Genomic DNA, 25,351 nt, shown 5'->3' with positions numbered 1-25,351 from the left:
AAGGCAGAATGGAGGCCCCATCCTGGGAAGTCACTCCATCCCTAGCCAATGGCTGACTGATAAAGGTTCCAAAAGGCTGGTTTAACTCTGTGGTGTGGCTTATGCTCCAGAGCCCTTTCCCTGTGATCAGGCCAAGGCTAGGCTTTGACCCTATCCCTGCTCAGCGTCTTTCCTTCCTGCTTCACTCTCTTTGCATGTCTCTCCTGAAGTGGCCTCCTTCAAAAACAGATTACCTAATGCCTGTCCTGAGTTGTGCTTCTGAGACAATGGGTTTGACTCTATCAACACAGCATCAGATGCTACATACATCAAGTTACACTATGAGGTCTATCACAAAATTATTTTAAGAAAGTCACTCAAGTCTTTTGGTGACAGATAAGATGGTCCCCAAAGGCATTTCAGCCACACTCTGACAAGCCAATCCCACAGAGGAGTCAGACCAAGAAGGACGAAACTGAGCAATCCACTCAAGGGAAAGGCACTTCGAACCACCCTTGTCTCTCTGGTTTTATTATAGGACGTGTTAGGGACAGGTGAGGGAAGTGGCAGAGGTGTAACAAGAGGGCAGCTGGGGGCCTGCCCTCACCATGAGCTTCAAGGCACACGGGGGTCAGGCAGAGGCCTCTGATGAGGCTGCAGAAAGCCTAGGCGATCAGTACCTACTGCCACCCATGCCTGGAAGCATTGAGAAAGGCTTAGGGGCCCTCCCTCCAGTGAAGGGCATGGAAGCATGCCGCTCCCAGGACGTAAGGAACTCAGCTGAGCTTGCTGGCTCATGCCTCATTTGGTCTGGAGATCAGAGAACAAGGAAATATTTTGGCTTAAAAGGACTTCTTTTTCACCTCAGTGAAAACAGGCAGGAGAGAGGGGTAGGGGTGCAATGTAGAATAAAACACCCCATAGTTAAGACAAGCTGAATCTTAATTCTGCCACTGAGTGACCTTGGGCAAATCGCTGCATTTCCCAGACTCCATTTCTTTTCTTTTTTTACAGATTTTATTTATTTACTTTTAGAGAGGGGAAGGAAGACAGAGAGGGAGAGAAACATCAATGTGTAAGAGATACACCGATTGGTTGCCTCTCACACCCCCCCAACTGGGGACCTGGCCTGCAACCCAGGCATGCGCCCTGACTGGGAATCGAACCAGAGGCCTTTTGGTTTGCAGGTCGACGTTCAATCCACTGGGCTACAACAGCCAGGGTGAAACTCAGTTTCTTCATGTGAAAAATGGGAACAGATAATAATATCCGCCTCACAGGCTTGTTGTGAGGATTAAATGAGAAATGACATGTAACCTTAACAAAATGCCTCAGATGGAGGAAGCTCAGTGTGGATTCTCCAATGGCGGGCAGGGGAGCTCAGCAGATGGAAGGCCTGGGAATGTGTCCAAGGAAATGTCTGCCTTCCTTCCGCCTAAGTGTAAGAGATCCTCTGTGGGGCGGGGGCAGGGGCGGGAGCAGGCTTGGCCCCAGGGCCTTAGCGAAAGCCCCAGGGGCCCTTGTGGAGAGCGAGGGTGCACTGACCCTCTGAGAATGTTTTTTTAAAAAACCAGAAGAGAAGGAAGAAAGGTGTATTTCCTCCCACAGGTGCAACTGCGAAGACATCCAACTGGATCCATCTAGGATTTCAGATCCAGCCCTCATGGGGCAGCTGCTGGAGGGAGCCTTTGCCCCTTCCTTCTCCCTAGTGCTGGGGTTATCAAAAATACCTACAAACTGTGAGAAAGGTCACATAAAAACACTTCTCTGCATGTATAAAAAAGAGACTGGCCGTGGTCAGTGGCTTGGGATGTGAACCAAGGCCCTAAGAGGGGCCGAAGAGGGTCAGCAGCCGCGCAGCAGTGGACAGGATGGTCGGGGCCACCCTGCCTGCTGGGATGGTGCCGGCTCTGCCCTTCGGCTGGGCTGCACTTCTGTGGTGCTGAGGTCTTGGGGCAGGATGCAGTACCAGGGCTCTGGCTCCAGCAGCCCTGTGACCCTGTGCTGGAGTGGGCTCGGGGATGCCTGCAGCCTGGGCCTCGGGGACTCCCCAGTGGAACCCCTGGCTAAGGGCAGCAGCCTGCTTCACAGCAAACCTTTCCAGACAGCTGGCCTCCGGCAAGGCCCCAAACAGTTTGGGGGTCCTGTCATCAGGTCGGATAGACTGGTCTGGGAAGCCAAGTTCTGGGGGACTGAATGGTTTCCCCTTCTGAAGAAGGGCAGGTTCTGCCCAGAGCCTCCAGATGGCTGTCTCCCGCTGACACCGACCCCACGGGGGACACCAGGCACAGGAGGACAGCTAGGGCTGTGGCCAGGAAGAAGGCTCCAGACAAAAATAGGGCACTTCTCTGGCGCCTGCCCCCCTCCCCCCCATGCCAGGACTTCTTGATGTTCCTTTTGGGGAGAGGTGGAAGGAGAAAGGGGTGGCCCTGTTTTCCTAGCACTCACTTCTCTCTATTCCTCACCCCACAAGGGCCTGGACTATGTGCCTGAGAGGGTGACCTCTAGTGAAGTGACCCTGGACTCCGTGCCAGGGGGTCTCAAGCTGCTTCTGGAGCCAGGTGGGCAGTAAAGGGCCGATGGTGACAGCTGGAGCTTCAGGTTCACGCACCAGTCAGCCACGCACCTCCTGGTCAACTCCCCCGTAACAGGTGCAGAGCTAGGACAGCCACCCTTAGCTGACCTCTGATCTCACAGGCAGCCGGGAGTGGTGGGGTGCGAATGCCCCATATTTGAAACGTGTGAGGACCACCATGGCTCTGGGGCCGAGGGGCCTATCCGTCATTGCAGGAGGCCTTTCTCAGCAGCTCTCCCCTCAGCCTGGCTCCTCCAGGCCCAGATGGGGCCGCCGCTCTAGGGCTGGAGGAGGGGCAGGCCGCGCCGGAGGCCCTCCTTCAGGAACTGCATGTAGGTGGCCGTGGACGGGTCTTCGAAGGTGGATGAGAAGCTGAAGGCATTGTTCTCGACATCCTCAGGCTTCATGGAGGTGATGTCCAAGAAGTAGTTGGCGTTGATGTGGTGGACCTTGGAGAAGGACTGGGTGAGGTGCAGGGGCCCGCCCAGGCTCAGAGCCCCTCTGCTCTGTCTGCTCAGCCTCTCTTGGGAGAAGCGGCCACTCTTGGGCCTCAACTGTTCTCCCCAAGGCGGATGGCAGATGGGCAGAACCCTTGCCAGAACCCAACCCCGGGCCCAGGCTGCTCCTCGCTCCTGCCTCTGCCCACTCAGGGCCCTCTGACCACAGAGCTCCACACCTCGCCCACTGGGCGAAGGAAAACCCCACACCTTCTATTACACTTTCCCTGTCCCCACCCCCACTCCTCTGCTCCGGTGAGCCCTGGCCACCACACCCCCTTCTGTCGGGAAGAGCAGAAGATGCTGAGGCCCCCAGGCAGGCCTGCTTTCGAAGCCAGCTACACTTCCTACTTGTGCAACATGAGCCCCTGCTTCCTTGTTTGCACAGTGGGTGTTTGTGATCCTGTAGCTCCCAGAGCCTGGTGAGAATCTGCTGGAGGACCTGCGTGCCTGAGTGCTTGCGAGGGGCCCTTAGGGGAGCGGTAGGGCCTTGAAGTTTGCCTGGGCCTGGGGGTCGGGTGGGGGGTGAGGTCCCTGGTCCTCTCTACCTGTCACAAGGCCTGGCCTGTCCCTCCCTCCACCCCAGGGCTGACCGCAGTGGTCCAAGGTGAGCTTTCCCTTCCAGGCCATGCCCCCTTCCACTCCGCTGCCACACCGTGCCCACCACTTCCCGATCCCCAAAGTGCTATCGAGGTTCCCTGCCCTGAGGAGCATCCCGACACCGGCACGAGGCAGGCAGATTGGGCATTGAGATCCCTATTTTATAGATGTGATGACTGAGGCTCTGCCTGGCTGAGACAGCCAAGAAGTGGTGGAGCCAACCCGAATCCCGATGAGGTCTGAGTCTGTGCCCGTGGCTGGCTGCCTCCTCTACCCATGGTGCCTGGCCCTGGGCGGGGTGTAGGTGGTGGGGGTGACCTACCACGGTGCCGTTGGGCAGACAGATCATCATCTCCACCGGGAAGCTGTACTTCTCCAGGTGCAGGTCGGCCAGCTCCTTGTGGGATGGGTTCTCCTGGTTGGTCTACGGGGACAGTCGGGCACACTCCTGAGGCTTTGGCCCCTGGCACTGTCCTCGGGGCTCACAAAGGGCTGCTCCCACCCACCCTCCACTCACCTGCAGGTCCTCCAGCTCCTTCACCAGGGACCAGGTGCTAATGAAGCTCTCGTTGAGGAGGGCAAGAATGGGCGAACTTTCCAGGACCGTCTCCCGGAGAGTCCGCCCTGAACCTGTTCAGGGAGACGTGTGGCCAGAAGTGTGAGGCACCCCGCGTGTCTCCCCAGGCTTCAACCAGCAGCAACCCTCACGGGCAACAGAGTGGGCCGTGTGCCGGTGGAATGCAGCAGGCTCAGAGTCCGCAGGTGCTGAGTCGATGGCAGCCGCAACGCGCTGCGTCCTGGGACTTGCAGCTCGAGTCCACGAAGCTCCGTCCCAGGGTCTTCGCCAAGCCTGCTCTTCCTCTAAAATACTCTCCCTCCTGTCACTTGACAAACTCCTGCTCATCCTCAGAGTCTCGACTTAAATGTCACTTTCTCTAAGAAGCTTGTCCTGACACCCCTAGTTACACACCCGCATGCCATTCTGGGCCTTGCACTGGACCAAACACACGACGCTCGCACTTACTCATCTGACGTCTGCCTTCTGCACCGCACTGCGCTCCCCAAGGACAAGGGCCCCTTCTGATTTCCTTGCTGCAAGACTCCCAGTGCCCGGCCAGTGGCGTGGCACTGGGGGCCCAGCATGCTTGTCGATTGATCGGATGGGGACAGGCTCACTGTCTTACTCATCCTGGTACCCACTGTCTGACGCCCAAAGAATTTTGCACCCAGCAGGTCTTCAGTGAATTTCTGACGATGTGAATGCATGCCTCGCCTCTGGCACTATTTCTGTTTTTATCTCACTGGTGTTACAGAGCACAGGCACTTACACATCCATTTCTTGCAACTCTGGGAGGTGAGCATGTTCCCCCTCCTCTACTGTTGAGAGAACTGAGGCTCAGGGAAGGGAAGTCAATTGGCCATGGTTTCTAAGGTGAAAATGGTTGAGCTGGGCTCTCTCTGCTGCACCCAGCAGCTTCCTCTGAGCTCAGCACAGAGACCTCCCGAGCCCTCACCCCAGCCCCGTGCAGTCCTGAGTCCCCCATGCTCCAACAGGAGAGGCCGTTGGTCTAAGAGCCTCCTGTACCCCACAAAGCGTGAAGTTCCCCCCTCCCCCCTTGGACTGGCCAGGTCTCCCTCACCTCAGCAGGACTGGTCGTCCAGGGCCCCCCACAACAGGATCGAGTGCACCAGCTTGTTCTTGGCCTTGGCTTGGTCGAAGGCCTCGGTGAATGGCAGGTAGGTGACCTGGGGCCAAGCCAAGACAGAGACAAGCTACTGTGTGCAGCCGGGGTCCCATTCAGGGGCTGAGTGTGTAATGTGTGCGTGTGTGCATGTCTGTGAAGGGGTGTTGTTGGGATGCGGGTGCCTCCCCGAGTCCTGAGTAGCAAAGGGAGGCCCCTCTGGCACTGCTTGGCCCTGCAGGGCGAGAGCCTCAGGGGCAAGCCCTACACGGAGCCCAGCGCCCTGTGCCTGCCTACTGCTCCCAATGCTGCAGCCCCAACCCCCTGAATCCTGACCCCCGCCCTCACCTTCTTGAAGGGGTACATGGCCACCTCCAGGCGCCGGGCGGCCTCCTCCCAGCTCAGCTCCTGCTGCCACTTGATCTCCTCAAACACAAACTGGAGGGGCTCCCCTGAGGGCAGGCGGCTGTCAATCATGTTGCCATCCTCGTCCAGGATCACGGAGGGTATTGAGGGGCCTGTGGCCTCCAGCTCCATCTAGGCCAGAAGTCAGCGAAGGATGACATCAGTGAGGGATGTCTCAGAGATGGGCAAGAATCCTCAAGGGGCCTAGAGAGACCCTCAAAGACGCCCCACTCATTGCAGAGGTGGGGAAACTGAGGTCCAGGGATGGGCAGGGCCCGGTCAAGGCTATGCAGTGAGCCTGGGACAGAGCCAGTGTCCAGCCAGGGCTCCTTCCACTGCGTGAAGCTGTCTGAGGACTGTGGCAGACGTTGGGTTTCGTGTGCAGAAGCAGGTGGTTTCCCAGAATCCTGCGCTGGGCATTGTTGGCCTTGGGCTGCCGGGAGCTCTGCCCTCCACCCTGGACAGGCCTGAAGCTCCTAGCCACCTGGGCCCTCCCTGCAGTCAGGCTCTGAGGTCCTGTGACCGAGCCCTGCAGCTGAGCCTCTGCCTTCCTATCCGGGTAGGGACCAGCCATGTGCTCACCTGGGGTATGTAACCGATGTCCACCTCCATATTGCTGTTCTCACTGGCCCCATACAGCCACTCCATGTCCACGTTCAGAGACCTGGGGGTGGGGCAGAGGGTGGCCAGGCTGATGTCAGACATTCTCTTGTTGAAGGTGCACAGCTGTCTCCATTTTACAGATGAGAACCCTGAGTGTTGGCAAGTTGAACCCAAGGTGTCAGCTGCCTGGGTCCCTTCCTCTCCCCGGGACTGCTCTTCCTAAGGCATTGCAGCCGCATCATCTTCCACCAGCCCAGCCTTCACAGTTCACAGAGGGCTTCCATATCCACGACTCCTAGATTGCCCTCGACCCTTCCAGGCAGAGGTCATCAGTGCATCCGTCTGGGGCACAGCTGAGCAGGCAAGAAACCTTGACACTGTCCTCTAGCGGGAAGTCTGGCCCGACCAGATGCCATCTACAGATCTGCCACATGAGGGCACCCCAGGACTGACAACCAACCACTACGGGCTGGGTGAGCCGTGTGCCCTCAGTTGGGGGGGGTCAGCAGTCCCTGCAGCCTGGTCCTGGGGCTGGGCATTTGCCCTTCTTCTTCTGTTTCCTCCAGTCCAGGACCTCCTACCTTCAACACTGGGGCAGGGGTAGATGAAACCTGGGCTGAGCCAGCCGCTTGCCTGCTGAGCAGAAGGAGGAGGAATAAAAGGAGTGGGGAGAAGCCACTCTGTTCCTGGGGACAGCCTTCTCTTCCCAGGTTATTCCAACCATCCCCTCACTCCTGCCTGCCTCCTATCTAGAAAATGAGGAAACTGAGGCCCAGAAAGGGCCAAAGCCTAACCACAGACATGCAGCCTGCCGGTGTCATGGCTGAGTGACTTAACTCTGGGCCTCCCTGCTCCCAGCCCAGGTCTTGTCCCTGCACTGAGTCACTAAGCAGCCACTTAGGAATCAGGAAAGACTTGAAATGCCCCCTCCCCATCCCCCGAGGCCCAGTGGTAGCGACTGCAGGTGGTGGAGTGCAGATGCCTTCTCTCTGCCTGGTAAACCCTCCTCCCCTTCTAGGTCTCTGCTTGGACATCCCTTCCTTTGCGAAGCCTTTCTAGACCCAACGGGCCAGGACTCTGCCCACCTGCCGCCTGCGCCTAGGGCGGCCCCAGCAGGCTGGGGTTAGGGGTCAGTGCTGTGAGGGTGGGGAGGCTCAGCTCCAGGGAGGCTCTGCTGCTACTACTGTATTGGGTCAGAGTTGGTGGGCCAGGCCCATGCAGCACTTGGGACATGCTGTCAGGTGATGAGATGACCCTCAGTATGCCTCAGGCTGCCCCCTCCTGGGTCAGCTCCAAGTCTCTCCCAGGAGATGTGGTTCTGGAGAGCACAAAAGGGCCAGAGACTGAGTGGGCCTCTGGGCACCTGCTTCTGACCCTGGAGCTGGGGGCTTGGGCCAAAGCTCCCACCTGTGGTTGGGTACGAAGAGCCGGAAGTCACGGACGTGGGTGGCATCTTTGGAGAGGATGATGTGGCCGGTGAACTGGCCAGGCGAGAACCAGAAGGGGAAGTCGGGTGGCTCGCTGAGCTGGAACTCGGCGTGGATCCTGGGGGGAAGGGGTCCGGCTGGGAGAAGGCCCTGCTGAGCTGGAGCCCACCCTCCCATATCTGCTCCAAAGCCTGGGAACCCTTGGCTAGTCTGTGGGGGACAGGGCTGAGCAGGGACCGCCGAGAGTGTGTGCAGCAGGGAGAAGGCACAAGGCCCTCGGGCGCCGCCCTGCTCAGGGCCCAGTTCACCGGCTGCCTTCTCAAGCCTTGTCAGACCCTCTTCCTGCAGTCTCTCGGGGGGTGTGCGACCCGGCATCACAGCTCTGTACACCCCTCTTTTGCATGGGTGACAATCACATTCGCCAGCCCGTGCTAAGCATGCTCCGCTCCCAGGAGGAAGTCACTAGTACCCTGACCCTCACATGAGGAAACTGAGGCGCAGAGGGCCCAGGAACACAGGGTGTAAGTGGGGCTTCAAGCCAGGCCTGCCCTCCCCTTGCTGAGCCCTTCTGTGCTGCCCTGGAGTCCCGAGCCCGGGTGGGAGGCAAGGCTGGAGCTGTGAGGACCCCTCACCGGAACATCACGGTGTAGTAGAAGTCACTGACGGCGGTCAGGCAGGCGACGGCCCCCTGCGGGGCAAAGCGGGTCTTCACGAAGGGCCGCGGGTGGAACATGCTCAGGAGCCGGTGGATGATGACCTGGGGGGAAGCAGTGGGGCCTGGGGGCTACTGGGCCCTGCAGGCCTTGGGTGCAGGGTGGAGGTGGTCCAGAGGGAGGTGGACAGCAGGTGGGGTAGGGCTGGCACGGGGGTCCAGGTGCAGATGAGGAGGGGCAGTGACGGGACAGGGGCTGGGGCGCAGGGCCCCGGGCTCACCACGGGCTGCCCTCACCTCCTTGCCCTTGGGCGGTGGTGGGTAGAAGCGGTTGTTGGACAAATAGCCGGTGAAGACACTCAACTCACTGGGGATGATCCACCAGGGCTCGCCCAGCTCCACCTGGCCCGGAGGGGGAAGGAAGGGCCGGAAGTGGCGGGCAGCAAAAACGGCACTTGGCGAGGCTGCGGTTGTCCAGTTGCGGAGGCCAGACAGGGCCATGCGGGAGACCTGGAGCAGGGAAAGCCGAAGCTCTGGGGCACTTAGAAGACGACTTTGAGGTCCCTTGTCCCATGCGTGGGTGCAGGTCTTTTTTTAGGCCTGAGCCAGCCCATGAGCCAAGGGTGCAGACGGACCGGGGGAGGCTCCGGTCCTGGTGACGGCCACAGGCCTGGCACTGTACTGCCAGAGCTGAGGTTCATCCCCACCCAGCCCTCCCGGGTCCCCCACCCAAGAAGCAGTGCCCGGGGGCCCACTCAGGCCTAGTCCAGGCCAAAGCAGCTCACTGGAGCATGGGGAGCTGAGGGGCCCGGAGGACTACCCAGGACTGGAACAGGAAGGGGGGGAAATCCTTCCTTGTCCTTGGTACCCACCCTGCTTTCTGCTCCCTGATCCCTCCTCCAAGTCTGACCCCTGAGGAGGCTACTGTCCCGCAGACCAGGTCAGCGTTTGGGGTTGGAGCTGAGTCTGAGGACAGAGGCAGTCACCACCTTTAGGGTGAAATCTCCAGGGTCAAGAGCAGGATGAGACTGCAGAGACCGGGAAGAAAGGCCACCCCCCAGGGAGTGCCTGGGCCCCACTGGATGGGCACCTGCCTCACTTCTACCTGAGGTGCTGACGGGCAGGAGAGAGCGAGGGTCAGGGACCTGCAGGCCTGTGTGCACACCTGCCCGGTGCACAGGTGGGACCTGGGAGCACGCAGGTACCACCTTCAGTAGCTGCTCCCTGCGCTTCTGGGCTCCATGGGGGGTCCCTTCCCACTGAGGCATCAGCCCCATGATGGTGAGTCCCTGTCTTTGACAGCAGCAGGTCCCCTCTCCCTTCCCCACCTCAAAGGCTCAGTGGGAAGGGGAGGTGGGAAGAGACAGGAGCAGGGAGTTCCCACTGAGGGGGGTTGAACAGGCAGGTCCTCGCAGCAGCACCGGTTGTGCACGCCCAGGCAGACCGCCTGTCCCCCGCGCTGGGTCCTGCTTACAGGCTGGCGAGCAGGGGAGCTGCCTGCCAACAGGAGCTGGGCTCTGCGAGGGAGGGCCTGGCGTGCCGCTCCTGACCCATCTCCCCTGCAAGTCCCGTGCTCTGCAGGGGACTCATTTGCTCAGACAGCTTCCACCCCAACTCCAGGCTCATCACCACCAAACCCACCTCCACCCAGAGCTTTCCATGGAAGGTCAGACCTACGTTTCAGACCAGTTACTGGACTCTCCCCGTGACACCCCCTCAGTACTTCAACTCCAGCCTGCCCAAACCGCTCTGATTCTGACTCCACCAGACCCGCTGCCTTCCTCTAGTCCCCCTGGGGCAAAAGGCTGCCAGCCTCTGGTGACCAGTGGGAAGCCTGACTCCTCCCTGTCACTTCCCATTAGTAGCCACGCCCTGTCTCCTCCCGGCCCCCAAGCTCCAGGCTGTCTGTCCTCCATCAGCACTGCCTCCCCTGATTCCCCTGCCTCCCTGCCACGCTCCCAGGAGCTCCTCTTGCTTCCCATCCCATTCGCTCCAGCTGCCATCCTGGGAAGCACAGATTTGACCAGGGAACTGCCCTATTTAAAAATCTGCTACGGTGTTTTGCTGCTGCAGAACGAAGGCCACAGCCAGGCAACTCAGGCCCTTCTCAGTGTGGCAACTTCTCGTCCCGCCCCACTGGCCGGGATGCCTGTGCGTGTGTCCCATGTGCCCTGTGTCCAGGCCCCCAGCTCCCTGCCCTCGGGTGACCGGCTGCACTTTCTGCCTCCAGGCCTTTGTTCATGCCAAAATGACACTTCAGCCGAGACATAAAGGCTGAGGAGGAATGGGCTGGGCGTGGGGAAAAGTTGTTCCTGGCTCAGGAAACAGCACAGAGGAGGTTGAGGCTGGAAGAAAGCCCAGACACGTGGAGTGGCTGGAATAGAGAGAGCCCAGGGAGAGAGGGGGAGAGGGGTGGGAGAGGCAGGCAGGGTGTGGGGGTGCTTGGGTCCTGTGATGGGCCTGAGACCTCAGATTCAGGGCGGGGCTGGTTAGCAAAGCACCCGTCAGATGCCCTCCCCACCCCACGGCCCCCTGCTAGGGTCTGAGGTGCACAGATGTGGGGACACAGGCCTGGCCCTCAGCAAACTCACAGCCTGTGGGGAAAAAGACCAACTTGCAAAAAGTAATGATTCTAAGTGAGGCGGCTGCATCAACATAGTCTCTACCCTGCCTCATCGGGCTAAGCCCTCCTCCTCCTGCAATCTCCTGCAGAGGCCGCTCCTCCAGGAAGCCATCCCAGATCCCCCACGGGGTGAGAGGCTCATGCTTATCCCTCCTGCCTCCCCCACCAGCCTGTGTGCCTGGACAGCTGGACGGCAACACACCCACCTCTGGGCCCCCAGGCCTGGCGCACTGGGTGCACAGAGAGCAGCTGGTAAAGAAATACGGAAAGAGAAGATGAAGACGGTTCATTCTCCGGTGGCTGGTGCACATAAATGGCCCTCCATCTGTGGTCCCACCTGTGGGGCTCCCCTCCCCCACCCAGACTCACCCCTAGGAATCCATCTTTGCTCTTGGTCATGGACTCTGGGAGCAGAGGCTGGAATCGGGCTTCTATGGTGAGGGTCTCCTCGCTGGGGTCAGGCGGCAGCTCCTCCTCCTCGTAGCTGGCCGTGGGAGTTGACCCTAGGAGACACAGATCACTGGAGGGGGGCCCTCGCCCTTGGGCTTCCACTCTGGCCAGCGGCTAAGGGAGCTAGCCTGGGGCTGAGGGGTAGGTTACCGAACGCCTGAGTAACAACTGATACGTGTGGCATTTTGGTTTCAGAGTCTCCCTGTGGGGCAGGTAACATTACTACCAACTCCCGTTTTATGAATCAGAAATTGGAGGCTCAGAGAGGTGACGTCATTTCCCCAAAGTCACACAGCTAGGTAGCAGGGGAGTCAGAATTCAAACCTAGGCCTGTTTTACTCCAAACCCATTAACCATGACCCTCTTCCAGGGGAGTTAAGATAGTGTCTCAGCTTCCTCACAGGCTCAGGAACCAATTTGACCTAGGTTCAAATCCCAGCCCTACCCCTCACCGCCTGTGTGCCAGTTGGCCAGTGGCTTGTTATAAGGGTTAAATGAGATAATGCACGTGGTGTTAGTGAAGGGCCTGGTAGAGAGCAAACCCATACTAACCTTAACTGCGTTACTATTACCAGAGGTTTCAGGGTCAGGGAGCTGGGGAGCTGAGGCTCAAACCTAGTTCTCCTGATGCCAACCTGTGCTCTTTCCAGCAGGCCAGGCTGGCTGCAGAAAGGCCATTCTCACTGTCACCCTCCCCCATGTTCTCCAGACCAAGTCCCCGGTGCTGGGCCCACCAAAGATGGCAAGTGGGATCCCCAGCACCAAAGAGAGAAGCTATTTCCCGGCACTGGGAGAGGAGAACACAGCCCAGCTCCAAGCTGAGGTTGGCTCAATTTCCTGGACCATTTGGGGCAAATCCCTCAGCCTCCTTTGCTTTCCTGTGTGAGAAATGGAGAGCATGCCGTCAAGAGGTCGCGTTTGAAGGAACAAACTCTGCTGAGAGAGGCACTCAGTGGCCGGACCCGCAGCAATGAATGAAGCAAGAAATAGAATCAGGCCATCTTCGGTGTTGCAGAAGGAGCACTGGGGTGGGAGTGAGGAGACTCCCTTCTCCCGGATTCTCAGGGAGGCGTCGCTTCCCCATTTGTATGAGGAGGTCTGGACTGGCAGTGGCTGACCTCGACTTCTCAGACCTCTTCCTGCTCAGAGATGAGCCAAGTCTGCTGTCTTTCAAGTGTGGAGGTCCAGGTGTCTGCAAGTCTATTTCCAAGGGGTGACAAATCCGTGCAGGGCCCCACAGCACGGGTAACGGAGTGAAGTAGCGGTGGGGCCTGTCATGTCTGCTGTCCCAGGGCAGGTTCGTGCTTGGCCGTTGCTGACAGGCTGCACGGGTGCACTTGAAGCAGTTCCTACCCAGGGTCACCAAAGTCACCGGGGATGCCTTTTAGACCCCAGGTGCCCAGAACCCATGCAGACCCACTGAGTCAGAATCGTAAGCGGCTAGAGTCACCCAACTGCCCTTATACTGAGCACTCGCCAGGGCTCCTGAAGCGAATCCCCACCCTAAAAGCCCCTGTTACGTCTTCATCTGTAACTCAGCGCACAGACCTTCCCAGACCAGCAGTCTGGGGTCTCACAGGAAGGGGGCGGTGGGCATGTACGCGGTCATCAGCCTGCTTGCTTAATTATTTCACTGTTGTCACAGGTAATTATTCATAATGTCCAGCATTTTATAGCCCTTTGGTTTTTTAATAAAAAAGTTTTATTTCCTGACTTATAAGTAACATTTGCTCATTATAGAAAATTTGTAAAACTTTTAAAGCAGAAAATTAAACACTCAGGACGGTACCAACTAGAGACTGTTTGCCTCTTTTTTCTGCCTAGATTTGGTGTTTTGGTTTTGTTCTTTATTTTGTTTTCCCAAAACTCGGTCCAGTTTGCACTCACAGGGGCCTGAGAGGCAAGGAAGGTGGGGTTCCTTTCCCAATGGAGAAAAGATCTGTGTAAAAAAATTCAAAAGGCCCCAAGGCCAGCACATTGTTGTGAGGAAACTCCTGCTCACTGTCCATAAAAAGGGACAAGGAGGTGGCCGTGTGGAAGATCGGAGAAGAGCGTCCAAACTAAGAGGTCGGAGCAGATCCACGGGCCGACCTGTTTACCCACCTGCCTGCTTTCACCACAGACCTGACTGCCTCCAAGACACGGACACGCGTCTGCTCCGGCAAGTCGGCACTTTTCCTCCGACTCTCCCCCTCTGGCAGTGACCACAGGTCACCAGCCCAGTGAGTGACGGACCTGCCTGACCCATCCCAGGACCCAGAGAGCACATCTCGGGGCTCTGGTGCTGACTCGCTAGAGAGCCACTGGCGTCTCTTCCTGCCTTTCCCATCAGCTGACCTGCTTACACCGGGCAACTCAGGTACCAAGTAGGGGCCAAGGTTACAAGTTCGAGAAATGTCACCAGAAATGGACACAGAAGTTGGGGGAGTGGTGGGGCCTGAGAGGAGCATTTTATATAATTCACTAGATGTTTCAGGCCTCCATCTTTATGCGGTGACAACAGAACCAAACTCTGATGACAGCTAGGCAAAAACGGACAGCGGGCCTGGGAGGGACAGGAGCCTGACTGCCCCTCGGAGACTTTAATGTTTACTGAGTCACTGCAGTAGCTCCTGGTGACTGTCTACTGCTTATCAGCCACTTTGCAGTTGCTTTCTCTGATCCTGAGACCCGCTGGCTGGGGCAGCGAGCTCCCCGTGCCTCAGTTTCCCACACTGGAAGCCTCAGGATCAGGACAGTGCCAGTCTCCCGGGGCGTTGCAAAGAGTAAAGGGACGTCTTTCGTGAAGTGCCTACAGTGATGTCGGCCCCGAGGAGCGGTCAGGGAATGTTACCTGGCGTTGTTCACACGTGGAGCGCAGACGGGAGTGAGTGTGCTGAAGCAGCGCGCGCAGGGCAGCTAGTCTGCCGGGACCCACAACCTTCCCGCTTCGCCACGCGCCCCTTCTGCTCAGGGCAGATAGGCAGCCCCGAAGCAGAGGGAAGTGCCTGGGCTCCCTGCCCAGCTTCTCCTGGTACCTGTCAGCTTCTCTGCGATGGGCCTGAACTCCTCGGGGCTGATGTACATATCGTGGTCAGTGTCCAATGAGGAGAAGAGAAAGAGGCCTTCTGTCCCCAGGGCCTTCAGCGCTGACTCCTGGGGGGGCGGGAGGGGCTGGCTGAACACCAGTTGGACACCATCCTCCTGAGTTCTCTCAACACCTCCCTGGCCCCTCCGTCCAACTGTAACTGCCCCATGCCCCAGGCCCCTCCCCTGGTCCCTGCTTTATTCTGGGCCTCACCTTTCCCTGTCCCTTCTGTCTGGCCTCATCCCCATTTCACTCCATTCATAAACCCGATGTCCTCTCTCGCCTGCCCTCCCTGCTGTCTCAGCGCTCCCCAGGTCCCTTCCAGATTCTCCGGGCCCCAATTCACTCTGTGCCTTGTCTGCCGCCCTCCGGACTGTGGACTGGCCCCCTGCAGTTTGTCTCAGCTCCTGCCTCACTTGCCCCACCAGTCCTTCCAAGCCTGCCAGACCCTGGTACCCTCTTTCCCCGTCGCTTCCATGCTGTCCTCCCCAGCCCGCTAGTCCCATCGGGTCCATCCCCCTCCAGGCCGCTCTTCCTTCCCCGCCCCTACCCCAGCTCACCCCTCCCCATCCCTCGCACTGTACCCACCTATCGGGGCCTGCTCCGCCCCGCCCCGCCGCCTCCCTTCCCCGGGGCCCCGATACTCTGCGTCCCCGGCTCCCCGATTCTCCGCTCCCCCGCGCCCACCGCCCGCCGGCCGGACCTGCCTCGAGGCCGCCTGGGCCTCGGTGTAGCGGCCGTAGGCCCGGGTGGCGGCGGCCGCGGCGGCGGCGGCGAGCAGGGCCCCGAGCAGCGCCACGGCGCGAGCGCAGCGCAGTGAGGGCGCGGGCGGCGCGGGTGGCGCGGCGGGGCCGGGGTTGGGGGGCTCGCGATCGCTCGGCCGGGCCCGGCCCATGGCTGGGGATCCTCTGTGGCTCCGGGAGGCTGGGTAGCGGACTGGCGGGCGGAGGGGCGGGGCCGGGCGGGGCGGGGCGGTCCGGGCGGAGGGGCAGGGCGGCCTCGGGGCTTTGGGGCGGGGGCGGGGGCGGGGGCGGGGGGGGGGGGGGGATGGGATGTCGCGTGTCGGAGTCTTGGCCGCGCGCCCCCTCCACCGCTTGGCACAGTGTCTGGGCACACTGTGGCGTCGCGGGTGCTGAGCGAGCCAGTGAAGAGATGCCTGGACTCCCTGCCACCTCTGCCATCCTCAGGCCTGTCCTTCCTGCCATCCCGTCACCTCCTTCCTGCACTGCAGTTTCCCAAACTGAAACCAGGCCCCCGCGTCCCAGCTTGCTGGAGTAGGCAGCAGCAATTCTAGGCCGAGGCCCCGGAGGAGGAAAGGACTGGGGCGGACGGTAGGGAGGATATGCACCCCCCTGGGCTTCCTGGGGAGTGGGGTCATGAGCCATCAGGCCTCGTGTCCACCTCTGCTGGCACTGACCGTCCAACTGCAGAAGACGGGCTCTCCACTCTCCACCCTTATCCCACTTGCTTCTAAAGTGTCTTCAGCCAGCTAGAAAAAGAAGAATTGCGACCCCATGAAGGGAATAACGTGTATTCCCTTCATGGTCCACCTAGAAGTCCACCGCTACAAATTTACCAGGGATGGAGAACGCCTGTTCAAGGCATGTGCAGGCCGGCAGTGCAGGCTTGAAACCCTCACCTGCCAGGGCCAAGCTGTCCTCACCTGCAAGGAGGAGTAAAGAAGCCCTTCTGTGGGTTGTGCTGAGCAGGGAAAACCTTACCTGGTGGGGCTAGGCTGTGAGTCACCGGCCGCCCTCTGCTCTGCTGGGCCTGGCATCACCACAGGTGTGATTTTTCTGGAGAACAACATTTGGCATGCCAGGACCCTGGATTCCACCGGAGCTCTCTTCTGTTATGTCAAGGTTCCCAGGAACCGGGGTGTGTGTGTGTGTGTGGGGGTGCTCAGCCTGCGCTTTCCCGGGAGAGTGCAGCAACTCCTGAAGCCTCTGGACAAGAGCCCTGAGCCCAGGGGAGCAGCCGTGCTGTCCTTGGATGTCACTGCCACTCCCAGCACTCATGTACTGATCAGGTTTGGGGTGGCAGGGGGATTTAACAGTCCTGAGCACCCACTGTGCACTGGACTTGGTGTTGGGTGCTGGACCTGACCTCATAGTGTTCTCTAGCCACCCAGTGACATAAGGACCATTGCCCCATTTTAAAATGAAGGAGCCTGAGTTCTGGCACCTAGGGTTATTTGAGTTCAAATCTCTTGCCAGGTGTGCCTTCCAGGGGATGAGCGAGCCGGCTGCATGGGGGCAGGGGCTTGTCTCTACCACCACTTGTGTCCTTCATTGGTGATCAGCCATGACGGCATTGTGCAGGTGGGGCCCCGTCCTCCCAGCTCCCGCACAGGACCTAGGGCATGGTGGGCACTCCGATGCCTTTTGGACGACTGACTCCCAGGGACCAGAAGTTGTGGGTCCTAGACCCACCAGCCCTTGCCCGGCACCCTGGCCCAACATCCTCAGAGGCACCGGCTGAGGGCCTGACATCTGGTGTTGTCTTCAAAGGCTTCCAACTGTGCCACTTCCAACTCATTACCATTAATGTTTGGGGACACCCAGCATACGGCAGATGCTATTAGAAAAGCTAATTCCATTCTATCAGGAAGGAAGCAAAGCTAACAGAGCACAAAGCAGGTTAGGAGGGGAAGATTGATGAGCCAAGGCCCCTGGAAAATAAATGAGAGAAGTTTTCTTCACCAAATTACTTTTATTTATTACGCTTCCTTTTTGTTAAAGACACAGACACCACACAGGTCTCTGGGCCCAGGGCTGGAGAGAGGGATGGGCTGCTGGGAGAGGGAAGGGAGAGGCTCTCAGAGCTCAGCAGGGTGTGGGTTTATGACTCGGTCAGGGAGCCGCTGGGAAAAGGGTCAACCTTGGGACTCAGCTCTGGGGAGAGCTCAGTTCTGGGCTTCCGTAGAGCTGCCCAGAGGCCAAGAACAGCTGCTAGACCCGAGCAGGCCTGTCCGAGCCCTGGTTTCCTCCTCTGTGAATCTTTGCCTGTAGGATTCTCCGGGCAGTGCCCTCCATGAAGATGAATATGCATTGAATCTCAAACACCCCAAAGCACAGACCCCTCTCTGCCAGACTCCTGGGCAAGCTCTCAGCATCTTCCTCGATCCTCCACCCCTACCTGAGCATCCCCCAGGGCCAGGCTGGCCCCTGGAAGCCTGATCTCCCAAATTCGCAGATTCAGGGCTAATGGCAAGATGCTTGTTCAATTTGAAAGGCATAACGTGTTCAGATGTGTTGCTTTGAGAGTTTGGCCTGTCTCCTGGGCCTGGTTGACACAGTTTCCTTCGAGTTTTGGAGCAATTTTGTTTTTTTTAGAAAAGAATTTGACAGCAGTGTTTTGCCTAACACTTACACAAGACTTTATAGTTTACAAAGAACACACGTAATCGTAATAACAACCATCACTATGTGTACTGAGTTTCTACACTGGGGAGCTCGTGAACCCTTGAAATTGCCCTCCCTTTCCGCAGCTGGAGACGCAGAGGCTCTGAGGGGTTAAGGGCCTTGTCCAAGGTCACACAGCCCAGGGAAAGGGCAGGGTAGACCTGAACCCAGGTCCCCTTGGCTTCAACCTGCACTTGTCCTCTTCTGTCCTGCCACTCTGCCTTTCTCATGTCCAGCCTGACCTAATGAACAGTGATCTGTAGGTAAACAGTGAATGAGAAAAAGACAAAACAAAATAGAAGACAGAGGCTTTTGCAGAATATAGTCAGAGGCTGGGAGGAGTATAAAAATAACCAGGTATGTTCAAGGGAATCCCTGAGTCCCCAAACAATACGTGTTATATTGAGATTACTTTTGTAATGATGCAGTTGGTGGAGGGTCAGGGAGTCAGTGGACCAGCTTCCTACGACTGCACTGTCCAAGACAGCAACCAGTAACTACACATGGCTATTGATATTTAATTAAAATGAAACAAAATCAATATTTTCTTCCTCAGTTACACTTGCCACATTTTAAGTGCTCAACATCCACATGTAGTTACCCTATTGGAAAGCACAGATTGCCCTGGCTGGTGTGGCTCAGTAGGTTGAGCGTTGGCCTGGGAACCAAAAGGTCGCTGGTTCAATTCCCAGTCAGGGCACATGCCTGGGTTGTGGGTCAGGTCCCAGCTTGAGGGCATGTGAGAGGCAATCTCTCCCTCCCTTCCCCTTTCCCTCTAGAAGTGAGCAAATAAAATCTTTAGAAAACTAGGACCTGTAGCATCAGCATCCCCTGGGGGCTGTTAGAAATGCAGAATCACAGGCTTCACGCTAGAGACACTGAATGTGAACCTGCACTTTAACAAGATCCCTAGGTGGTTCAGGTGCAGAAGTTTGTGAAGCTCTGATTTAAGAGACAGGCTGGTGGGATCAAAATATTGTCCCAAATATAGGAAGCCAAACATATTTTTAGATACAAAAAAAAAAAAGAAAGAAAGAAACATCAGCACCCCTCCCCCCAGCAGTGTGTGATGAAGCGTTAGTCATTGAGGGCTGAGCATCTCACGTCACATGGTCAATGAATGTATTTTCGAGGACAGACCCCCGGATGTGAGCTGGGGTGGGGGGCATTTTTCATCTCTAGCACCTTATCAGACCACAAAGAGTCACCTCCCCAAAGCAAAGGCAACAGACCTAAGAATCACATTTTGGATCTCGGGGATGCTACCCTGAAATCAGATTTTCTACTTTTGCTTTTCTTTCCAATGCATTTGGCTTTTGAACTTTGTAACTTGCCAAAGACACAATGTGGTGCATGGAGCCAGTCTGAACAAACACACAGTCATTTAGAGGGAGGCATCTGGAAAAGGACTGCGTCCTGCTCTTTCCAGGGGTGGATGCTCTGCAGGCCTCAGTGCCTGGAGCCAGGTGCTAGCAAAGTTTCCTGGGAAAGAACCAGCATTAAGCTGTTCTAGGAAGAAAACAGGTGCAAAAGGCAGTTCCATTCACAGCGAGGACACAGATGAGGCTTAAATGAGCCTAGCAGCACGCTGACCCCCCGCTGGGAAGGAGGGGTCTGCTTAGGACCTGCTTCCAGGCCTTGGGTTCTGCTTCACTGAGGATGACTCATCCTTAAATTCCTCTCTCCTCGCAGGCTGCCTTGGGTCTTTCGTATTCTTATCCCTGGAATGGAGTTAAGTTGCCTAAAGGATGATATTTCTTCAACGGCAAGGGCCCTCCTGGAGGATGAATTTTAAAATATTCATTTTCACAACTTGCTCCCAGCGATAACAATGAGAAGACAAGAAGCTGGGGAGGAGAGGAGGACAGTGACATGGGTCCAGCGGGGGGTCTGGGGCTTCAGGGAACTTCGAAGTGATTTGGTGGCATGGAGACGCTCTAGGAGCAGACTCTACGGAGAGGGAGGAGAGAGAAAAAGGAATGGCCAGGCATGCTCTCCTAACTCTCTTTATAATGCTGAAAGACCTGTAGACAGTCCTGCTGGGTTTGCCCAGCCAGCAGGCAGGTCTGTTATTTTGGTAGCAAACCTCATTTTTTTTCTCCAGTCCAGATGCCCTGCCCTCCCTTGGCTGGGGGCTCATGACTTGGGCAAGGCCACCTGGAAGCTCACGTCCTTGAAGGGTAACAGCAGGATCTTGGACTCACCTGTGCTGGTGGTGGTGCCTGAGGAGGCTGCCTCCTGCTCTTGCAGCCTGGATCCCAGGCCAAATCCTCTTCCTTCCTAGTCCTTCTTGAGGTCTGGCTGTTCACTCTCTTGAGATTTCATGAGCCATCCCAAGGCATTTCAATAAATTATTATTATTATTTTTGCTTCAGTCAGAAAGACTTGGTTTCTATTTGTAGCTAAGACCCCAAACTGATAGAAACCCAAACACCCAGCACCAGGGGCTCAGCCCACAAAGCAGGATGCAGCGCACAATGGAATACTACGCACCAGGAACGGCAGGGAGGTAAATGTGTATTTTTGACATGCAAAGATGTTCATAACACAGAGTTTAGTGTAGGAGCAGATTATAATAAAATAGGAGGCACAGTACGATACTGTATTTGCAAAAATCATATTCTTTGTCTTCGTAGAAAAAGATCTAGAAGGAAATATCGCAGTATTCATCCTGGAGGGTTGGACAGTGAATGACTTTCTTCAAGTTTGTCTTTATTTCCTAACCTTTCTGCAATGTTTGTGTGATGAGTGTTTCTGTCTGTCTTTCTTTTCTAATGGGCACAGGTGGGTCGCAGAGCCACACTTGCAGAGTAAAGTGAGGTGCTGGCCTCAGGCAGCGACTTACTCACCAAACGCGGGGCTCCTGCCCCGGGGCAGTTCGCTGACAGCTCTGACTGCTGCTTAGGAAACACACCAGAAACACCAGAGTGCTCGTTCCTCAGAACGAGGAAGAAGCACGTCCCATACCCGGGGCGCCAGCGCTACCCCACTTACTCCGACAGGAACCTCATGGGAAAGACGGCCAGAGAGGGGCGGTCACCTGGCCCAGGGCCCCAGCACCCCAGAGGCTACTCAAGTTTATAACAGCCAGAATGAAGTGGCTCAGTGTGTGGAAGGGCTCCCAGCTACCCTGTGAAGCTGTGCGGATCAGCTGCAGAGCGGGGAGGGGCGAGGGGAGGAAAAGCACTCATCTCCATATTGGGACCTGGATTTCTCGTTGGGCAGGCTGGCGGCCTCACAGGCAGCCTCAGAGGTCACAGGGGAGAGTGGATTTGTGGGGTGCTTGTCCCGCTGCTCCTTCTTATCTTCCAGGTCTCAGCTTGAAGGTTATCTGGTCGGAGAGGCTCTCCTTGACCCCTAAGCTAGGTTCTGGCCATCAGCACGCCAGCCCCTTGGTCTTCTTTGTAGCCTCTCATGTAACTTGCAGTCATGCTTCTTACCTGTTGGTTTACTTTACTGTCTGTTTCTCCCTCCTTGACTCGTCTGCTCCCTGAGGGCAGGGACTAGGACTGCCTCACTCACAGCGTCTCTGGCGTCCACCCAGCGTCTGATCCCCGGTAGGCACTCACTGGGTGTCTGCCGAGTGATGGAACAGATGGACACAGAACCGGGTCCTGTGATGAAATCACAGGGGCTGGGCTCACCTCCGCCTTTATTGGCTGCCTGATCTGTCAGTTGCTGCTTCCCTCTGGGCCTCTTCCAAGCCGTGGCCTAAGTATAAATACCCACTCTTTTAAAAGGACTGGCCTCACCCTTCCTGCATATATTGGGCACTATTTAAGGGAAGGTAGAAGACGGAGCCATTTATTAAATTGCACCTTAAACCAACTGCTGGTTGGTTATTGTGATGATAACATTACGGTGATTTTCCCAGTAGTCACTGATGTGCAGTAAGCCTGATCATATTTCTTATTCAAGAAATTCTTTTATTGTAGGTTTACAGATTTTCCCATTACAAGAATGAAAATAGCACTAGTGATTCGTAACACTTAGGCCCAAATCAAAGGGGACCCCTTCAAATCATAAGGTAAGTGACATGTAGTTGAACATACAGTGAACGTTGGGCAAGAGGCATTTAAAATATAGAAAATAAGGTCAAAGCTTTTGTATGTGTACAAACACTTGAAGGTTTAGTTTATCAGGGTGACTGTTTTTGAAAGCATGATTTTCAAAACTATTTATAATTTGTGATAGAACACAACTATAGAGAAAAGGCAAAATCAAGCAAAAACAAAAATACCCCCAAAACAAAATTTAGTGAACCAAATGCACGGGGTCGATGTGCAAACCTCCAGTCCTTTGGCCCTGGAGTGGCAGCTGAGCAGCTTTCACAGAAATTCTCTGCAGAACGGAATGTCTGGGCCTGGCGTGACATCACTGCGTCCCAAGTCCTGTCTCCTCACAGAGGAAAAGAAGTTGCTTGTCCAGCACAGCTGCCTGGAATGGGGCCTGTGTTCCCAATCCTTCTGAGAACAGTCCCCAAACCTGAAAAGGCAAGGTGTCCCTGTGGCGGTCTCGGGGGCAGCAGGGAGACAGGGTCAGAGCGGGTCCCCGACCCTGCCGGCGCTGTCCGAGTGGTTCACGGGCAGTGGGTGGGCCTCCGTGTTGAACACCCAGTCTTCCAGGGACAGCATGTCATCTTCAGAGAACAGAAGATAGAGATACCTGTGTCCCCAGGAAGGGAGGGAGGCAAGGCACAGCCTGTCAGTGCTCTGTGGAACAAGGGAGCCCAGGGAAGGAATCTCAGGGGCCTCAGCGACAGGCCTGTGGCCATGGGTGCAGGGTAGTCCGAGCCCCGAAATCTCCTCGGAAGGCTGGACCCAGGGAAGATGCTATGGATGCCGAGAAGAGCACTGAGCTTCGGGGAAGACAGGCCTGGCTCGATCCTGCTCTGCCCCAGCCCTCACCCCCAGCAGCTTTGTGCAGGCACGTTCCCATCAGGCCCTGGGGTGAGTCCTGCCAGGGCACCTCATGGCCTAGATTCTGCTTTCTTTGCAGGTGGCCTGAGCCCTGCACTGTCCACAATCTTGGGCTGTTCCCTTGTGTGCCCCCGGGACGCTATGAAGTAGACAGTGGGGCACTAAAAGGGACAGGAAGTGGTGACTCCAGAACCTCAGCTTCCCAAGCTACCTGGGCTTTTGCTAGAAGGGATGGACCATTCCAGTTCATCCTAAAGGGGATCACTCTGGGAGACAGGAAGGAAGCGAGGGAAAGTTGGTATCGACGCCATCATCGTAATTCTTATTTTACAGACAAAGGCAGAGTTTCACAGAACTGAAGCAACCTGAGGAGACGGGTTACAGAACTGAACTTACCACACAGCTAACACTTCAGGGGCTGGAGTCCACCCCAGTCTCACTCCCCGAGGTGAGAAACCAGCCTGGCCCAAGGCTCTCCCCTGGGGGTGTCACACTCTGGATCCAAAGCACCCCACCCCTCTTTGGCCCCCTTCCTGTGACGGCGGACCCTGACTCTGGAGCAGGGACAAACTGCTGACCCTGTCCCCCTCCCCCAGAAAAGCTGCGCCGCCCACAGAAGGAATGCTGCCCAAGCCCCGACTCACTTTAGCGTCTCCGCGAGAAAGAAGGTCTGCTGCCTGTTGTCGTGGCTGGGAACACCGCTGTACACGTCCTGGATCCCAGAGAAGCCGGCTTCTGTCCGACAGTGTTTCTCCAAGGCCTGAGCAAAAGGAAGGCAGCCTTGGTGTGGGGAGAGGAGGGTCCCCCAAGACTCATGCCTGCACTGTGAGCCAGAGCTCACCAACAGGCGGGCCCCTGACCCCTCAACTGGGGACCCCTGGCATCTGTGGAAGCAGAAGGCCAAAGTCTTGTCAAGGTTCAGCGCCAGGCTGGAGGGGCCTGCTGCTGAGAGCTTGGGTCCTGAGCTCTCCACCTGGTGTGAGCTTAGAGGGATCTTCTCTTTGCCTCTCAGGGAATAGACCGATGACAGGCTTGCCCACAGAGGGGACAGAGGAAGGCACTGGTGATGTTCGTGGGCTGGGATTGGGACTGTTGTACCCCAGGATTCCGTGTGGAGACGGGGTCCCTGGGCCAGAGTGAGGTGAGCCCTGGGCTGTCTGCCTTTTGTATAGAAATGCATTTTTTTTTTTTTAACCCACTGAGGGTTTGTAGAGGGGGCCCAGGAACACAAAACACTTGGCCTTCAGTGGCCAAGAACCAGGCTTCAGGGAAGCAGGAGACTCTGGCCAGCGAACTGTAACAGCGAACCCGAGCTGGCCCCTGTGCTCCGCCTGTGCGGGATGCTCTGGGTGTGGCTCTGCCCCGGACAGCACAGGCCTCTGAGAGCAGGGTGTTGAGGAGGGTTGGGGGAAGGGCAAGGAGGCTCAGCATACATCAAGGACCTTTCTGGAGTTCCCATACCTGCTTGTGGCACCTACCCTAAAGTGGGCATGAGATTTCCCAGTAGGTAGTTGGGGACAAGATGGCTACTAGAGGAGAGACTGGTAGGGTGAGGGGTGTACAGGGCAGAGCCCAGAGAGGGGTGGGGTTGCATGGGGCTGGGCTGGCTCTGGGGAGAGGCGGGAGGTGAGCTGTTGGCATGGCAGCTGTTCTGCTTGAGAGGAGAAATCTAAAGCTTTGGCCTGGGCTGCAGGGTCAGAAGCAGTGACCACACGTGCTCTGGGACCCTTTGGCTGCTGCCCTGCCTTTGCCCCTCTGCGTTTGCTGGACCAGCACCAGGTCCCCAAGACTACACGTCTGAGAAGTCTCTTCTCAAGTTCCTGGCTTGATTCTGCCCAGCTGGGGGCTCCTGGCTCTGCGACCACAAACTTGACCCTTTGCATTCTGAACTGCAGCCAGATGTCCACCTGGCTTGACCTTCCTCTCAGTGCCTGAGCTTTGACTGTGACTTCTCAGGGGCACCTGCCACCTGTTCCAGCCTCCCCACGCCCTGGCCCCGCCCCCAGCCCGGTAGCTCACCATTACCACTTCCCAGCCCCACTCCCTGTAGATGGGGTCATGCGTCTGCCGCCATAAGTACATGTAGCTCTCCACCACCTCGGGTCTCAGGATGTAGTAGCTCTCGCTCAGCTGCGTGGCCACCGCCTCTCTGCCGGAGTTGAACCAGAAGGCCTCGGGCCCCAGTTTGGTATCTGTAGAATGACCAAACACAGGGCCTGGGTCAGACCGCCTACCTGCTTTTCAGGGTCCCAGTGCCCTGGATAGACCTGGGGGTGAGGGCCGGTGATGTTGCTGTGGGGAGGGCTCAGCCTGCCAGATATCCAGCTTCCCTCTTGGCCCGGGCTGGCCAAAGCAAGACTCTTGAGGCCTCAAAAATGTTGCAGTTTTAGAATCTGGGAACCCAAATGAACTTCCCTACCATGTTTCCTGACTGTGTATTTTGAGACATTAGCTCTGCAAGGTGTTAA

The 25,351-nt window shown here is 57.1% G+C and overlaps 2 protein-coding genes across 6 annotated transcripts in view; both read right to left on the bottom strand.

Annotated features, from left to right (window-relative positions):
* Positions 1–985: 985 nt before the first annotated feature.
* On the bottom strand, positions 986–15,493 carry SELENON (selenoprotein N). Its single transcript, XM_053921003.1, has 12 exons — positions 15,264–15,493; positions 14,511–14,628; positions 11,413–11,546; positions 8,718–8,930; positions 8,401–8,525; positions 7,749–7,886; positions 6,321–6,402; positions 5,682–5,870; positions 5,292–5,397; positions 4,169–4,281; positions 3,974–4,075; positions 986–3,003 (listed from the first exon to the last, which is right to left on the bottom strand). Exons 1-12 carry the CDS (start codon positions 15,453–15,455, stop codon positions 2,833–2,835), a joined length of 1,683 nt encoding a protein of 560 aa, XP_053776978.1. The 5' UTR covers positions 15,456–15,493; the 3' UTR covers positions 986–2,832.
* A 6,371-nt stretch (positions 15,494–21,864) lies between these two features.
* MAN1C1 (mannosidase alpha class 1C member 1) overlaps positions 21,865–25,351 on the bottom strand; it is a 128,997-nt gene continuing 125,510 nt past the window's right edge. For 3 of the 5 annotated variants that reach the window (XM_045190689.3, XM_045190690.3, XM_045190692.3), the window contains 3 exons: positions 24,903–25,075; positions 23,528–23,643; positions 21,865–22,449 (listed from right to left, as the gene is read on the bottom strand). In XM_045190689.3, the coding sequence (XP_045046624.1) occupies positions 22,293–22,449; positions 23,528–23,643; positions 24,903–25,075 (446 nt within the window). In that variant the 3' untranslated portion in view covers positions 21,865–22,292. Of the gene's footprint in view, positions 22,630–23,527; positions 23,644–24,902; positions 25,076–25,351 lie in introns of all 5 variants that reach the window. The other 2 variants (XM_045190691.3, XM_024554399.4) reach the window with 1 other exon arrangement.

This window comes from Desmodus rotundus, chromosome 3 (assembly GCF_022682495.2).
Source record: "Desmodus rotundus isolate HL8 chromosome 3, HLdesRot8A.1, whole genome shotgun sequence".
Classification (NCBI taxonomy): Eukaryota; Metazoa; Chordata; class Mammalia; order Chiroptera; family Phyllostomidae; genus Desmodus; species Desmodus rotundus.
This window is presented reverse-complemented; position numbering and strand designations above follow the sequence as displayed.